This window comes from Rhopalosiphum padi, chromosome 1 (assembly GCF_020882245.1).
Source record: "Rhopalosiphum padi isolate XX-2018 chromosome 1, ASM2088224v1, whole genome shotgun sequence".
NCBI classification, from domain to species: domain Eukaryota; kingdom Metazoa; phylum Arthropoda; class Insecta; order Hemiptera; family Aphididae; genus Rhopalosiphum; species Rhopalosiphum padi.
In genome coordinates, this window is record NC_083597.1 from 69,441,316 (window position 1) to 69,461,349 (window position 20,034).

At 29.1% G+C, this 20,034-nt stretch overlaps 1 protein-coding gene across 1 annotated transcript in view; it reads right to left on the reverse strand.

The window, feature by feature from the left end:
• Positions 1 to 19,574, reverse strand: part of LOC132932147 (TWiK family of potassium channels protein 7) — an 84,629-nt gene extending 65,055 nt beyond the window's left edge. Inside the window, exon 1 of the mRNA XM_060998384.1 lies at positions 18,764 to 19,574. Within this exon, the coding sequence (XP_060854367.1) occupies positions 18,764 to 19,202 (439 nt within the window). The 5' untranslated portion in view covers positions 19,203 to 19,574. The remainder of the gene's footprint in view (positions 1 to 18,763) is intronic.
• Between the last annotated feature and the right edge of the window lie 460 nt (positions 19,575 to 20,034).

The window sequence follows — 20,034 nt, forward strand, 5'->3', positions numbered from 1 at the left end:
TGAAAAGTATTATCTTATTTTTAATGAAAGTTTACAACTTCACATATTCACAATATAGTTTCGTTAAAGGGTTATTTATAGTTCGTTTACTCGATTTGTACTTGACTAAATACTATATAAATAAATAACTTACAATACATAAAAGAAAAACATACCTAAAAAATACAAAAGTATTTATAATGATTACGTCCAAACATAACGATATCGTTATAATATATAATGTATAAGTACGAATATTTTCTATAAGTGCATCCGCTACCCGTTTGGTATTTGTCCCGAAAAAATGTTACACCAACGTACTACACCGCAACTACATTTGAAATATCTATACACATCCGTAATTTTAGTGCCAGTCTGAATAAGACAACGTGAAACTTAACATCTTTCGGTTTGAGTTGGTTGGTTGCATAATGTTTTTTTTTTTTTTTAAATTATTTAATGGCCGCCTGCATTGCGATTATTGGTTATGCAGTTCATTTAGAATTTTTGAATAAGGTCCAATCATATTATATCGCGTGTAATAAAAAATGTTAAGTTTTCACTGCTGAAACTACCTATAATGAGCATTGACATTAATACTTTTGATTCATTTGAAGAAGAAAAAAAGGAATAATGATATTCTTAAAACGAAAAATAAAAATTTCCAGACGTTTAGAGTGTATAATATAATTATTACGATTTCCAATTTATTAATTAATGTGTAGATTCGGAGGCCTGCAACAGTAAAAATGACACTATACACATTATTGTGTTCCGGGGAAGTTTAAATTTGGGTTTGTCTGGGCACTCGTACACCAGTCCAGACGTCGTTCGATCCCGTGGTGATCCGGCTGACCACCAATCAATGCAGAGACCATTGAGACGGAAAAAATTCCTGTCTACCCGTCAACTGAAATTTATTAATTTCATTTTCATGCCAACACGCTATTTGTCTGTCAGCCTGTGTATATTATAGAGACACGACTCTACGAGGACGCGCATGTCGTCGTCGCCGTGTAACACAGTTCGGTAATAAAAATTGTGATTGTTTGTCGTCAACCATGTTTTTGCCGCGTGTAAAGTGTAAACAACGACCGAAAGCGGTTACCGTCTCCTAAATCTAATAAAAATATGTTTAAATTTCCGAACCGTCGCCTTAGGGAAAACGTCAAGATTAAAATGTACAATATTAAATAGATTAGTATATTATTGCAGTATAGGTATTATTACGGCATAGACCAGCTAAAAACATTTTTTCGATATGATTTGATTAAAAATCATATTACTATCAGAGATTACTTTAAGTTCCTGGTCAACTACTCGGTTAGATTACTTACAGGGTAATTTTAGCATCGCACTTAAAATATAAAATATAGTATACTTACAATAATAAAATTATATCATCTGATAGTCGTGTAAATTTTTTACTACAATTATTAAAACATGAATACGTAGTTTATTATAAACTCGGAACAATAATTTGAATTTCATAAAACTAGTGATTTTGTCTTCGATGAAAAAAAGCTATAAATTTATTCAAATGTAAGACTAACAAAATTGATTTAGGTTACATAAAAATTAACTTTATTCAATCTGTTTCAGCATTATAAGTGCAAGCTTATCTTTCACTAAATCAATTAGTTTGGAATATATAAGCAATTTCGCATATTTTATCATATTTTAAGAAAATGAAATGCATATTTTATTATTTTATATTGTATGTATAAATCCTAGCAATAATAATTATAGCCGATCGATACGAAGACGGGAATCTGGCCAACGGTATCGTAAATGCTTGCCTTTTTTCCGTGGGAATTCAAATAATAATATACCATTTATACATGACGTATATGTTCGATAAACTATAGATTCTTGTTGAAAAATTATTTTCCCTAGCCACAGGCAATGCGCGTTCAATATCATGGGTTCGAGTTTCGCGCAAAATTTTTCCAATATTTTAAAACAGTCCGGGCGATCCAGCCATTTCTGTCAAAATAAATCCGGATAAGCCGATTTACTTTCAACGCGCCCGAGTTTACATTAAATATTATTAAATTCGGTTTATTTCGTTGAGATTTATATTAATATTATTATTGTGTTATTCGGTGTTCTGCGTGATCGGTGGACGAGATAAAATATGCAACGCTATATGCATAGTATATAAGTTCGTTTAATATGATCTATAATAAATTCCGTCAACCGTACGACATAATAATATTATGTTCGGCCTTTTATAAGATCTATAATAAACTACATGAATGCCATATGACAAACACAACGACGCACTAATCTCTATAATAAATTTCGTCGAATAGATTTTGAGCACAAGTAAAATAATAATATACCTTATTATTATTATATTTATACGTTTTTAAGAATATTTTTATCTAGGGTCTCACTTTTTACGCCTTTTAAAAATATTTGGGACTTATATTCGAAAAAAAATAGGAAAATGAAATATGTAATATAATCATATAAAAATTTCAATAGAACTTATTTAAAAAAAAGAATAACGGTATGACTGTACCTATAATATTATATTTCCGCCCAATTAGATTTTTTTGTACTTCTTTGTAACATATTTAAATTTAAGGTTTTAGAATTAATGCAATTATTATATTAGTATTCATTTTGATAAAATAATATAAATATTATATATTTGTCAGAAATATTACAATAGAATACAAATTTGTAAAAAGAGCATTTGCCCGTAAAAATAAAATAATAAAATAATAATTATTAAATCACTGTTGTGTGTATAAAACTAAAGAGTACAGTATTATTTTTTAAAAACCCTAGAGCTTTATTTGCTCCATGCACTACTCAGTACTCATAATGTCAATTTATTTCTCGGAAGTATGGTCGTATGGTATTTCTCATTCTAGCTTTTATGACATTTTTGGCATAATGCAAAGGCTACACTATTTGTTGTGTTTATACGGAATTATTTTGAAGGTTTATTAATTTTGAATCAACTAATATGAACAGTAAATAAGTATAAGGATTTTAAAAATACTTGTAAATAGAAATGTATGTTGGCTTCATAATTATTTTTTCATTGGTCTCACAATTATTTTAGCTACGAGTCGCACAAATCCTAAGGTTTTTTCTGATCATTATTATTCGTCAACAATTTTATACCTCATTCAACTTCAGAGTTCACTACGCCAGACATTAAAACTATTATCACACATTGATGGTTGATGTTAAACACGTGTTTAAATTTTCCTTTTTCCAGTCTTAAAATGTGATTTGATATCTGTTTTTAAAAATAGAAGTAATGTTTTGCAATGGCCAAAAATGCATTTTTAAATACGTAATCAAGTAAATTATAAATTTATTTTAAATGTAACAATAAATTAAATTACGATTCAATCGTAATAACCTAACCTAACCTAACGGTTGAGCATACTATTTTTTCAATTTTTTTTATTCCATCGTTACTAAATTCATTCATTTTCAGAATAATATAAAGGATTTAAATAGTATTGGTATAAGTTATATTATTCGTATGTATTACAGTCATATTGATAACATTATAATTATATATTATATTATTTTGATGAATATTTATTTTATAATCTCTTACAATAGTACCTACACACTACACGTTAGTTACCTTATTACATTTTTCAATATTTTGTAACCAATGTGTTACAATACATTTAAATGCTAATAATTTTAAATTTTAGTTCTAACTTACATGACACATAATGTTTATTTAATTAACCCTAAATAATAACGAATATTTAATATAGTATCGTTATTTTCATAAAGAAATAAACAAAAATAATAAAGTTACTAACTTATTTTGTAATTTGTAATTTGTAACTAATAACAGTATTTAATAATCAGCTAAAATTAATTGAATAACTTATCCCTAATAATTGTATACCTATTACCTAGTGAAAATATGAATAACATGTTTTTCAATAAGTTAATATAATTTGACTTATGAATTTTCTTTTTTGCAAAGTTGTACGTTTGTTTTGTCTTTGTATTTTTTTTTTTTTGTTCGCTAAATCATTAAGAATAAAGTATTTAACATACTCAATAGTTAGTAACTAGTAAGATCACAGGTAAAAATTGGTAAATAGCGGAATCAATAGGTTGTATTATTAAGCTACCTTCACTGGTGAAATAATCATAATAGGATATCAAATATCGACTTGTAAAAATAAAACAAAAAACTTATGATCTGCTTTTATAGTTTAAGTTCTCTAAGATTTAACCATACATTTTAGAAATAGTTAACACTACGGATAATAAGTAACGAATTATTTTATAAATTTGTATAACTTGTCATAATGCCAATTCAGTTCCAGTCCCTGACATATTATAACTAAGAAAATATTTTATTTAAAAAAATATATATTTGTTGAAAATATAGTGGAGTAGTGACAGTAGACCATTGATCCCCGGGTGTATTAAAACCTGGCTGAAAAACGATTTGAGAAGTCTCGACGGTTTATCGGGATAACGGTTGAGATTTTTTTTTTTAAATTTTAAAAATAAGCTTGTAAGATACAATAAAAATAAATGTGTTCAATTCCTAATCCAAAACGACACTTTTTAACACTGTAGCTCTTGAAAGTGTATTTTTGGAGAAAAAATAGTGCACCACAATCTAGTGTCACCCCTGCAATAACTCCTCCGTCGTGTCGCATTGAAAATAAAAGCACATAAGCTATATTTTGTAAAACGATAAAATACGATTCTTATCAAAAGATAACATGAGCGTTTTTCACACGGACAACCCGTCAGCATATTTATTCTAATAAATTACAATACTCTTTTCGAGTGATTACTTTATATTGGTTTGTTGTTAATTTTTTTTTTAATTTTCATACCATCGAACGACATTCTGAAAAAAACAACGTGTGTTTAATAAATGAAATTCAAATATTCTATAGATAAATTCTGCCGTTAAATATTAATAATTATTTTTACTATTACAGTATTACAATTTGTGTATAATGCAATGTAAATATTAATATTTTATCGCGCGTTCCTCGAAGTTAAGTAAACTAAACTTATATTAGTGTAACTTTCATTTGCGTTCATTTCCTCGTATATTTTGTACATTTAGTATTACACGATAACTAAACCACTACGTATTGCCACTATTATAACCACACTGGTCATTAAACACAAACCAAACTTTAATGTTTGTATGTGGGTGCAATCAAACGCTATACGACCTAACGGTATAAATATAAAAATAATTGTATATGAACGGGAGAGAAAAAAATCAAATACGCTAGACGGAACATCCAATGTAACGATGTGAAGATCTTACATCGATATGAGCATATACAGCGATACGAGTGTAGTACAACTTTTGAAGTTCTATTTTTTTTAAGAAACAAAAAAGGGTCTACACAAAAGTAGAAATGGGACACAAAAAAAAAAATACATCTTCGTAAAACCAATAAACCCGTCATTGTCGTCGGGGTAATCTACAATATGTAAATAGAGCCGCACGAAATACGTATGTAAGTCGATGTTTTCGCAAAGACGTCGCGGTCTTTCGTCTTTCCCGTTGGATAAATCATAGTAATAATAATAATAAACAACGGGCGATTTATCATTCCCAAGCACGTCGTACACACAAAGAATCGGGTGAAAATACTGGCTCGTTTCGGCGCATTACCAGTGGACTGTGTGGCGTTTATGACACGAAACCACGAGCGCGCGCGTGCACACATATACACACTCACACACACACACACACACACCTTTCACTGTGCTCGTGGTTTCAAGTAGCTAGCTCCATTGATGCTGTTTTAAATACGAAAATAAACCGAGCGCTTAACACTGGTTGTACGGCCGGAGATGTGAGAGAGTTGTGAAGAGAAGAGGAGATACTATGTGCTAGAGAGAATGAAAGGGACACAGACGGAAAGAGTAAAAACTCCACAAACACGATCGTATAACGTCGGCGGGACCTTCTACGAAACGCTATGTGTACAAATATAATATAATATTATTATATGTATTGTGCGCGTGCAACGGCCAACGGATCTGTCGGTAATTTAAACATTATTAAACGGTACTGAGAGTTATGTGTTTTAAATGTATTTTTACTCCAGCATAATATTTTCGCTGAAAGTCAAATGTGTTTTTTATTATTATGTTTCTTTTTTTTTTTATCTTATTTATTAACTAAATTAAAGAAAAAAAATCAGAATTAAAAATACATTTAACGAGTCGGACGATTTTTATCGGACGACAAACATTATAATATTATTATTATTATTATTATTATTATTATTGCCTATTAATCTTGAAACCACGCAGCGCTAAAATACACACTGCAGTATTTCAGTGCAATTAATATACGATTTAAAGATGAAATAAAACCGTATAAAACTTTTTGCATATTTTATGGCAACATTAAATGTTTACTTTTAAAATTCTAGAGAACAAAATTAGAATTGTCAACCGTATTTAATAGACTCGGTTCCCATTATTTATATTTCACGACACAGTTACCTATATATTGTTGTTGTAAAAATGTAAAGTATAAGTCGATGAATTAAGCATAATACAAATACATTTCACCTAATTTCTATTTGTAAATTTTGTAATTACTTATTACACTTATGCCTATTTATTTATTTATTTTTTGAGATTCTTTTTTCCCACCAATTGTTTTTTTTATTCTTTTTTAATAATATTATATTTTTTGAAACACGGTTTTAGATACGTATTGTTTATTTATTCCTTCACAATGTATTTAGTATTTGCAGTTCTTACCGTGCTAATGACACAATATTCAAAGTGGATTGCCTTATTATAAAATTACTATGTCTTATTAAATCATATTTAGTTTGGTATTAAATAGTTAAAAAAAAACACAATATATCAGTATGATAATGTGTATACTGTGAATATTTTTGTGTGAGACACAAATTTATGGATAAAGACTGTATAATCTATTTGTATATGTTTATACTGTAAAGTTATGTTAGTGGGACATACTCTTAAATATAGTGTGATTATCGCTGTTAAACAACAAAATATATCATATTATAATATTATTAGTGTATTACTATATATTGTATTATTAATAATTTATGTTCATTAGCTGATGACAACACAGGTGGATGTGTATCTTTAATATACGCATTAGAAACAAGGACGAACAATCTGTAAAGTAAAGTGCAATATAAATTTATATTTAAATATTTTATTATTATAATACACGCATTGATACGCGCGCAGCGGAGATGACGATGTTAAAACTTTTCCGACGAACGGGAGGACAGTTATTTATTCAGCCAATGTGTTTACGAACGTAACGTTATGTATGCGTCCAAACGTCCGAGACACGAACACTCACACCGTTTCGTTGGTGTATATTATAAGAGGTATACTTATTATTATGCTATACCACTGCAACAGCGAGTCACAAGGGACGACTTCTAAAATCACAGTTAACGCACACGGAAATGATAATAATCTAATGTATTACATGATATTATATAATTATAAAACAATTATATATAATGTCATAATTATATAGTATTTAATATACCCACCGTGAGACGTTTCGCACGTTTTCGACCCTAAGTTATAGCCGCAGTTTATGCGCGTGCTGCAGGTAATGGAGGTTTTGGTATAGGTAGGTAATGTTTAATTTGACGAGGGAGAGGTAGCATAATTATTATGTACAGCACTGCGAATGGTGTATAATATTATCATAACTCGCATGCCATTTTCACTTTTAGCCAACAGTGGTAGGACGCTTTGGGGTGTTTGACAGACAACATTTATACGGGATGATCCATTTAACATTACACTCATCATTTAAAAAAAACACTAACGTTTTTGAAAACATTTCTTTTACATAATTATAAGTTGTTCCGAAACAAAATTCATTTTTTTTCTATCTAATATCTACCAAAATTGTCAATGTAAAACTTTTGAAAAATCTTCTTTGATAGAAAATTAGACCTTTTTTGTATTTTAAAGAAATAAATTTAAAAATTTCTAGAACTTATTTTATAATCAAGAAAAACAAAAAATAATTTTAAGAAAAATGGGAATTTTTACCAAAATCCAATTTTTGACTAAATATAGTTTTTTTGTGTACCCGAAAATATATAACCATAGATACTTGAAATTTTCACCGTGTATTTATATTCTTATTTTCTATTTGTGAACATTTTTTGAAATATTTTGACTATTTTTGAGTAATTTACAGTCATGATAAATTTTAAATTATTTAAATTTTTAATTAGTTTTTTTTTCACAAATATTTTTGGAAGAAAATACTTGTTTAAAAAAATATACTCAATGACATTTTGGATTTATTTTCTATTTATACTATGGATCTATTTTTATTGTTTTACTGTATTTACAGAAGTATGTTATCAAATGTTGAGTTATTTAAGTTGATATAATAATATGATAAAAATATATTTCATCATAATAATTAAATACCTACTAATAATACAATAAATGCATTATTTCTGGAGAAAAATATTTCAACCTTCCGTTATATTAAAATTAAAATAAATTACTTTCATATCAAAAACATATCGTGAAATAAAGATTTCGATAGAATCTATGAGACATTTTCGCTAAGAATCGTTTTTTATATAGGTATCGTTAAGTTCAAATTGAGCACACTCATAACAGTGAAACACTCGTCATCTAATCTACAATAGATCGGTACCTAAATGCCTACATTTTTTCTTTAATAATGAATTTATTCCGGTTTTTGGTGTTTTTAGTATACTTTTAGTATTTCATATAGACGTCAATATAATATCATTTAGACATTTTAAACCATAAAAAAATGTCATACGGCAATACACATATTTCTTTTTCAATTAATATCGATTAACTATTCAATTAATGTTTGTATATGGTTTTTAAGTAACCATTAACTAACCTATCATATTATTATAACTATTATAATAGTGTATAATAGTGATATCGATTAAAATTAAAATATACATTAATATACACTATTATAATATTTTTACAGGCAACGCATCGTCTAGAAAGAACAGACCAATTATTTTGAAAATGCACAAGCTTTTTTCATTTATTTCATAGCGAGTAAGAATATTGCAAACGTTGTTAAAAAACAAAAACCATATTTATCATCGTGTATGGAGATTATTTTTCTTTTAACGGGCAAACGAAACGTCAAATGGCATTCGATATATCATATAGTATGTATGTTTATATTTTTCTTTGTAAATAGAAAAATGCACTTAAATTAGAATATAAGTATAATACTTAAGTATATTATTATGCATATAATACTCCACAATAAAACTTTCATGTTTGTGTATATCATGATTATAATTTATAATATAAGGTCCAAGAAACGACAAGAGCCACTGCTGTCTGTGAAAATATACGTTTTGAATTATTTTAGATTTAAATTAAATTATATTACGATTGTTTTTCTCCTTTTTTTCTGATTTCAACAATGTGAACAGAACACGGTTTGTTTAGATGTGGTCCTAAAAAAACTATAATTTCGTAGTATAATAATTATTTGTCTCAAAGTGAATATCCAATTTATTGTATTAACATTTTTCTGCAATTGTTGAATAACATAAATTATTTAACTGATAATCTTCATTGACAAAATAAGATGCAGCTATATATCGCATTTAAAAAGCAACAAATTATACGACGATGGAAAGAGATTCAAAGTTTGCAAAATTATCACTAAAAGACTCAAAATATTATATTATGTACATTTTTCAATTTAAAAGTATCAGTGGTAATAATAACAGTTTGAAAATCAAATATCGTTTCAGCACTGCTTCAGTATTGCAATAGTGTTATATTTCATGTTTCGTATAACATAATTATTAGGTCGTGAGGCAAGTTTTTTGTATTTTCGAATTTGGCACGTCATGTCAATTGTATCGCATTGCGGATGGTGTACCAAAATAATAATAATAATAATAATAATGATAACTGACGAGTTTCTCTATATTTCATCACCATATATGTCAGCGTGTACTCGATCATAGTTTTGACGACGAATAAAGTATTTTTTTGTTTTAAATAAAATGAAGTAGTCCATTAGCGTCGCATCCATAAAACCACATATTATACTCTGGCGCTAATACAGCTGTACCATGGTTGAACTGATATATAGTACTTAGGTAACAACATGGTATAATAAATACGTTCCTAAAATATTTATTTGCGCTATACCTACAGTTACACGCTCATCATCGTAAATATAATATTATAACGTGCGTTGTGTACCTACTGCGTGTGTATACTTAAGTTTATTTTGCTTATGTTTTTGGTTAAAAATGTTACAATGGTTTTCATTACATCCCCGGGGAATATGGTAATAAATCCACTGCCGGCGTATCCTATCGAGATCGATCACACGCGTCTGCTACGTATCATAATGCGTATTATATAACGTAGATACATGATTTAAGTACCTTTGCGCAAGATGTTACGCTATAGACACTATTATATTGATACGCAATTATGTACGTGGGATGTCGTCGGATGTAGTCGAGTTATTAAAAGTGCTCTAAAGTAGACTATATTATAACGTTATAACACGGTCTATGTAATATATTCACGGATGACCGAGATGCGTGTGGCGGTTCGCTTGACGCTAATTATGGTTTGGGATAATTTGGCACCGACGTTTTTCCGGAGGCCCATTCCCCGTGTATAGTGTGCTACGTATACATGATATATTATATACGACGGTCGGTTACCGTCGTTTTCGAACAAACTGATACACGAGCCACCGATAGTGGCATACCATCTTAGTTATATATATATTTATATTATAATCAAGAATTTCTAAATGGCCGTCTACTGGGGGGGGATGGGTATGGTTATAAAGTATGAGAGGCAATTATATAGGGGTGGGAGAAAGATATAAAAATGTCTACTACATAATATATCTGTATAGCTGGAGGTATGTACAGTATGCTTCCAGATGTAATTGTGACCAGTGTTTTAAAATCTATATGGTCGCGCAATACACATATCAGGGACGATACTTCGTAGTTTTTTTTCAAGATAATAAGAAAATAAACAACATTAATATGTAGGTAATCAGATATTCAGATATTCTATTAAAAATAAAATATAGCAAAATAAGTGTCAATAAATGATTAATATCTTGGAATTTTTTTAAATAAAAACAATATATTAAATATTTGTGTAAAAATTCTTGTTAAATAGAAAAAAAACGAATAACAACTTTTTATTCTAAATCGATGTCACGTTATAATTTAATCTTTTTATATATATATATAAATTAAATTATTTAGTAAGTAATTAGTTCTCTACCAAATAAGATGTATTAAAGGCTACGTTACGTAATATTTTTAATTTTTTGAATCGGTCAAACTTTAAAAATATAAAAATTATGGAATGAATAATATTGTAATGACAACGCATATAAATATAAACAATTCATTTTTAAAAACATTCCTAGGGGTTTTGGGAGAAAGGGTGTAGTCCCGGACCATCCCCATTCTCCAAAAATAAATACAATCTTTGTGCATATTATTGTATGAGTATTACATATTATCTTATATTGTATTATTACTGTTATGAAGAAAATAGTTTATGTTCATATGATTAGTTTTAGTCTTCGATTTTATTTTTTATAAGTTATTTATTATTATCCCTTGATCGGCCGTGAATATTTTTACTTTTCGGCGCGGTATGCCAAACAGTTTATTATCTCTACTATATTTTATAAACATTGTAGTATAAAATATAGTAAAATATTACCATTTACTAAATTAATAAATTTCGTAATAAATGGATTAGAATGGTGAACAAAACCTTTTCACACTTATTCAGTTTCGTTATCAGAAATCGAGTAAATCTGTTAATTATAACTAATATAAAATATACTTAATATTATATTGTTGCATATTATGTTTTAAATACAATGTCTTGCGTAAAAGTTATATAGATATTATATTTTAATCAACAGCTCAGCATTTATGTATTTATGCAAGCTTATTATAATAAAAAAAAACTATATAAACATTATATAATTTATATATACACTCATGGGTCGAAGATTTACAATTTCATTTTAGGGGCTGTTGTAATGCTAACTCAACTTTACAATCTCGCGTTACCATCGGTGTTATCGCACAAGAATTTTTAATAAATTATCTTTTTGCATAGCTTTAAAATATTTAATATATAGGTAGACAATGATTAGATATGTACGTCACCAAAATATTCTATACAAATATAAATTACATATATAGTTTTAATTGTTAAGCGTCGTCGATGACATATATTATTGTGTTAGTTTTTGTCCAAGTTGATAAATAATACTGTATTATAAAGGGTAGTATAAAATAAATAGGGTTTTAAGTTTTTACTCGCGTAAGCCTTAAAAACATTCAAAAAGATCCATGGTCTATACGGATTATATACCTGATAGTTTGTTTCGTTTAAAAACGAATTAATAACAATATAATATACGTATGTGTTAATAATGGCATACATTTTAAGAGGGTGATAAAAATGGGGATCGATATACTTTGACTGAGTTTATAAATATCATTATAATATTCACTTATAATATTTTAAAAATTTTAAGCGAATTCTATAAATTATTGTTAGTAATTATTGTACGTGCAATCGTTTTCACTCACAGCAATTGCGATACAAGAAAAGTAAGGGTTCGAAATGTTTGTATTTTAAATCTCGCATAACCTATAATTTAGATGAATTAATATTTTATTTAAATCTGTTTTCTTTAAAATGTTTAACGTTTTTGAAAATATTGTATTTAGATAATTTAAAATCATTATTATACTACACTGTTTTTAAAACAAAATATGTTTTACTGAATGTTTACTTTTAAAAGAATCAATCTACAATATATCAATATAATATATATATACCTTTAATAATAAATAAAAATGTATGATTATAGATGTACGCTTTGAACTTATGAACTCTCGATATAAACCTAATATAAAATATAAATTTATACTGAATTATAATAATTATTATCATACTACGTAGGTACTCTTATAGATATTAAAAATTTATATAACTAAAATCATTAATTTAAACTTATAGTTTGCGTGTACAATATTTTCTTCGAATTAAAACACACTAATATTATTTAAATCACAGTCACATGGAAAATTTATTAAATTATTTTCCAAGAGATCTTAACAAAATATGTTTGTATCGTAGTGTATATAATTCATGTACGTTCGTGCATGTCGTGCATGCGTGCAGCTTAAGGTTCGCATGCCAAGTCGGCCCGGAGGATAAAAAATGAATAACTCCGTGGTCTGACAAAATTGAACCCAATCAATTTCACGGCGGGGAAAAAGATTATTTCGATAGCGCCCATCACAAGTCGCAACCAATATTTTGGTGTAAACGTTCGGGCAGAGCATTTTTAATAGTAATTATATACTATATTACTCGAAGAATATAAACGGATAGCACGCACATTTCTCATATTATACACCTACTTTATGGAGAGATACAAAATGTATGTCACCATTATTTTATCATATTGATATTCAAAATAGAAAAACATTTACAATACGATGGTAATTTTTTAGAAAAATCTAAAATTATTTAAATTTCATAGTAAAATAAAATATAATAATAATATAATACAATTTTTTATTTTATTTTTGTTTACACTGCTTTGAAAAGTGGAAGTGTCAATTTTAAAAATTTAAAGAGAACCTATAATTTTTTATAAACATAATGTGAATATATTATCATAAACAATATTTGGTTAATACACTTTAGATTTATCAACAATATCTAATGCAAAACTCTATGATTGAGACCGTTTTAAAGTTTATTCTTTATCATTTTTGTCACCATTTTTCGATAGAAATTATATACTAATTGATTTGTTTGATCTTGTGTATACAAATTAATAATTATTAACTATGTACTTCTTCAAATTCTTTTAAAAGTAACGTTAAATATAGTCGTTTTTGAAATGTATTTTTTGAATTGTTTATAAAATATAATATAGGTGCTATGCTATTTTTGTATAATAATATAGGTACTGTTTAAAAAAAATAAAATAGCTTTTAAATATTCTATTGATTTTACACGGAGGTTATTAAGTGAATAAGTGATATGAGACTTTTAGGCTTTAGCATATATTATATTTAAATGCCCGATATAACATAGGTACCTACTTAATAAAGAAACAGGTAAATTTTAAATGTTGTGAATTTCAAGCATACCATTGTAAAAAATATTATTAAATATATTAAGTTTATTATAAAATAATAATGATAATAATAATCCCTATGAATTATAATTTATAATACGTTTGTTGGAGTATGATTCCAAAAATTAAATGTCATTGTAAATTTTAATTTAATTTAATTTTTAAATTTTTAAACATGACGTTTTTAGTGCAATTAATTTGTGCTCGAAACTTATTTGTATCTTGTTATTGGTCAGAACTTCGATAATAATTGTGCAATGATTTGAATAGGAAATAAATTAATGATTTTTTTTTTGTTGTATTATTAGGTATCCATTATACGATATTATAAAAGATAACTCGCCTATAATAAATGCTATAATTTATAGATCTATATCTTAACAAAAATTGTATTCTTTCAATTTCAATGTTTTTTTTTTTTGTATAAGTCTAGCTAATAAAGATGAATGAGTTCACTTTAATAATATTTTAAAATAACTCATTTTTTCGTACGACATCAACATTATTAAATATAAATTTTCAAAAGTCTATCAATTGAATTTTGCAGATAAAGTATTAGATAAATGGCAATTTTTCAAAAAATTAAATTTACAATTACATTTACTTTTCGGAATGGCACCGTTGTATTTAAAATTATGCGGAATCGTATGTATATAAATATGAAATTTCTGGAATTATGTATGTATATCAATGGTTTTTAAAATTTACACAATTCCGTAAATTTGCGGAATCGCGATATAGCCAATACGTTTAACATGAGCATAATAATGTAACTATAGGAATAATCGATAATGAACGACAACTAATCATATCAAAAAGGGTTTGGGTGGATGACCTACAAATATGGCATAACATTAAAGTAAGACTGATAATTCTCGTCCTGCCGCCGCTCGTTGAAGTATAGCTGTAAGGACTTCTTCAATATGCACAATATAATATATAATATTACTGTAATATAATATAGAATTGCTTCCATACAACATCCATTAAGTCGACATTGATTCCGTATGATGTATTGAAAAAGTGTCTTACCTAACCTAACCTAACCTAACATGAACATCAAAATTAATGCCAAAAAAGCATTCAAAATTGGTAAATATGTAAAATAAAATTGACAAGAACATTTTTTTTTACAAATTTTTTATATTGCTTTAATTTTACAAATTTGAATTTTTTATTTATAAAAATAGTAATAGGTATTTAGAAACTATAGGTATTTGGTTCTACACTGGAACACATAAATATGACAAATCCACTAACCAAATTATTGAAAATTAATAGGATAAATTGTCCGATGTGGCCGGCAATAACAACCGACGTATTACGAGTACTTGCCTACATTTGTGAGTATGTAAAATATTTATATTTAAAAATGTTACTAATTTACTTAAAAACTAAAATATCGTAAAAAACTGACGAGAGAACACAAATACTGTTCTCGCCTTTAAGTTTGATAATAGGTCATTTCACTCTAATATTTAAGCTTACACAAAATTTATCCTACTGGACGAATATTATCCATGTTATACATTTGTAGAGAAGATATAACGCATGCGGGTGTGGTGTCTTCTTAAGCCCAATAGGTTTCATTTGTTCTGCCACTGAATTAAATATAATATTATTTATATAATTTCATACATCATCTATAATATGCTCTATTTCTTTGTCTGCAGTCATATAATATTATTTTACTTATAACAATCAAGATGTATACGGTATACTTCTTCTTCAAGTTATACCAAATAAATACCGTTCATTTTCATTTAGAGATATTAAAATTTATCTAACTCATTTTACTAAAAATTGATAATATCACATAATATCATTAGCATCATTATAAATACAAAAATATAAAATACATTTAAATTTTTTAATATGCTGTTGGAATTTATGATGTGTATATGCACCTGGCACCTGCACAGACGCGTCTTCAGAAATGATAAAAGTGTAACAGTTAAACAGAAATGAGCGATTTGTCCAAACCACAATATTGAAAAACATAATATTTATATATTTTACTAACGCAAGACAGACATATACTTGGAACTTTAATAATAGATTTGAACAAATCAGTTATTTCTCCGGCTGTTATTAAATTATGTATGGGTTGCTCAATTGTGTTCACAGCTAAACAAGAAAACAATGATAGTAATAATAATAATATTTATTTTTATAGGTACGAGTATAAGAATACATCAGGTAAATTTATCAATTAATGACCGTATTCAATGAAATAATATTACATAAATTAAAATAAACCAACATGCATGTACATTTTACATATATGAATCGTAAAAAAAAAAGAAGAAGCATATAAAAGAAATAATTGAGCTGCCTATATTAAAAATTAAAGTATAATATATTAACTACAAATGTACATTAAAATACTTTATTAAATTTAATATAATTCTTCCAAACGTGTTTAGTTGTTATACTCGTAGTATAATATACCATCATAATATTTATGACGTCCAAAAATTGTTTGTAAAATTAGAGTATTAAACATGGTAATTGTTTTAAAACGATGATTAACTTATAGTTATATAATATATATATATGGCATAATATTATAATATACATTGTGAAGTGATTGTGCGAAGTTTTATTTTTTGTAGTGTGAATCCGTATTTGTAATTATTGAAGGAGAATTATTTTTATAGGTTAGGTGGAGATACATAATACATATATTTTGAATCCAATCAATATTTTATTTTCAAGCACTAAAAATTATAAATACATTTTTATATTCTGCATAAATGAGACGTAGTATTTAGTTCTTACGTGAATTTTGCGAAAAACACTTATTATTATTATTATTATGAGGTGGTAAAAAATATATAATTATTGCAAAGTACATTTCGTTGGAAATTGAACACACGTCACAAGAGAGTTACAGAATTTCTTCGTTTATTTCCATAATAATGGTTAAAAAATCACTTGTTGAAACAAACGTGGTTTTAACTGAACATTGAAACATTCTGGTAAACAGAACATTATAAAACCAATTATGAAGCAACCGCTAATTTTTTCAACTCATCTTTAGATTTTGGTGCATTGCATTATTAATATCTGCATAATTATATTATTCACTGTAGTTGTGTTATTATAACAATTGATTTGTAGTCTAACGCAACAATTTTCGAATTAATAATATTATACCCAAACATTATTTATGATTTTTGCTAAAGAATAATTATTCATTGCCTGTATAGTGAATATAATATTATTATATTAATACTAAATTTTATCGGGTCGTTAAAAACTTTAGTAGTGAAAATTTCTTTATGTTAAAATGAATGATTGTTATAGCTTTAGGTATTAGATTACTGTGAATAAAATTACTTCGTCATTAAAAAACAGAAAAGTTTAGGTTGGTACGTATAAAAAAATAATATACGTAATTATACATATAAAACGATTAAAAACTAATTTTGTATATTTGTATGTATACAAATTTATAGAATGAATTCTACGACTGTTATATAATAATTTAAAACTTAATCGATTGTGAAACGTAGTAGTTAATTAAAAACTAAAATGTATATTACCATAAAAATAAAAATAAAGATAATTGGTTTTTAGCAATGTTTCACGTGAAACCGCCAAAGCAGGATGTATACACACTTTGAGGACAGTTAGAGTTAGGGTATGCATAATATTACTCATGAAATTGACACAGACAGTAAATATTGACTTGATGTCCTCAAAAGAACGTTAATACGCCTTATATTAGATTAATAACTACGAATCTTGATCGAACCACAACGTTTGTCTAGTTTATAAGTTTCTGATACCACAAGCTGCTGATCCTTTAGATGCTACTATAGTTAGACGGGTCTACATTGAAAAAAAAAGTGCATAATTTAAAAAAAATCTAATGTCTGTAATATGTTTAATACAAATTATTTACAAAACCAGTTAAAAAAATACCATCTATGTTTTATTTTATTTTTTCAGTAAAATCAATCATTCATCAACAAATATATCTTAATATTATCAATATATTATACCTATTACAATATTTTACCAATTGGTATTATTACATAATAAGTATATTAATATTATTACGTAATGAGTCAAACAAATACTAAAATAAAAGATAAAATTATAAATTATGGGTAAATGATATTATCATTATCTGTAGATATAGAGACGAATTTTTGAACTATTTGAAGTTTTTATATTGTGGACACTGGACAGTTCATAAGAACGAAACACCGAAGAAAGTCTGTACGGGTCCGGTTAAACCAGATATAAACTAGATATTTTTAATTTCAAAAGTTATTATAATTGCTTTTATTTCTGTTAATCGCCAGGTAATTTATCATAGATATTTACTATACTGTATAATATCACCTTACTCAGTTAAACCAGTAGAACTAGTAGATATCCACACAATAATCCCAATCATCAGGATTTTTTAGAGAGGTTTTTGATTCTTTGCGAGAAGATTTCCTAGTAAAAGCACTGTCCCAACCATTACCACCGGCCGGCGTGACCACTGCATGTTCAAGGAGTTATAGGATCATGCCCGTCTAGAGACTACGATATGATGGATCAGCAATCACTCACCTATAGTTGTGATGACGGACAACGAGTAGAGGAACGATCCGGAAAACGACCATCGGGTCATCTGCTTGTTGGGTCCCTCGTAGCTGAAATTGCGGACGGCCTCGATTACGTGGCTCTGGAAGGACCGGAGGTGCACCTGTACTTCTTGCTTCCACTCGTCTTCACAGTACGCGTTGCAGCACACCATGTCCCAGATCCGGTCCGCCGTGCCACTACGGTTCGCGCCTACCCGGTCGATGACTGCCATCGCGTTGCCGGGCGCGCCCTCGATGAAGATGAACATGAACGCTCCGGCGATCGTGTAACCGACCACCAGGCAAATGATGCCGATGTTGCTGAACAGGAACGCTATGAACTGCCGCAGGTAGTCCTTGCATTGTTGCGTCCACGTCTTTTTCCGCTTGTTGTAGTACCGCCGGCCGCTCCGTTTCCGTTCCATGCCGGCGTTGCACGATCACGGTCGCGGTCACCACCGGCACCGGTCCGGTCCGACGACGGCGACCGCTGCGGTTGCAGCTACGCGTAGTTCATCATCTGCACGTATACCACACGTGACCGGGCGCACACCACACGATAAAATACGCACTGTACGCGTCCCGCTCTACGCACCACGCACCACGCACCACGCACCAAGCACCACGCACCACACACACCACACGCCACGCACCACGCGTTACGTAACACGGTTTGTAGTTTGGCGCACGGACTACACGACTCTCGGCTGTCCGCGTACGGTTACGTGTGCGTTTTTGTCGACGGACCGACGGCCGGCCGGCGCGCGCGCGCGCGTCCGCGTCTGCTGTCGACGCGTCTCGGATCCCCCGACGGAGGTTAGTCGTCTCCCCCGGTCCGTGTGCCACCGGCGCCGCGCGCGCGAGTGTAGGCCTATTTATAGACGCGTCTCTAAGCTCAGTGGACTACCGAACGCCGCCGGGGACCAGTCTCGAATTAGACTCCGACGACGACGACTGCATAATAATAATATTATACATGACGAACAATATACTCGCACGTGCGTACACGACACGACGGCCGCGAGATGACGGTACACCATGCGCGTGTTTTCGTCGTCGTATTTTTAAGCGGCCCGTCGGCGACCTCCGAAACAATATAATAATTCTGATATTTCATACGACATAGCATTTAAGAACAGGGCCGGATTTATAGCAGCTATGCGGGGGGGGGAGCACAATATACCGGGCGGTCACGAGGCATGAGTTTTATTTTAGGGGCCTAACATCGGATGCATTAGATTTAGGTACTTACTTTGT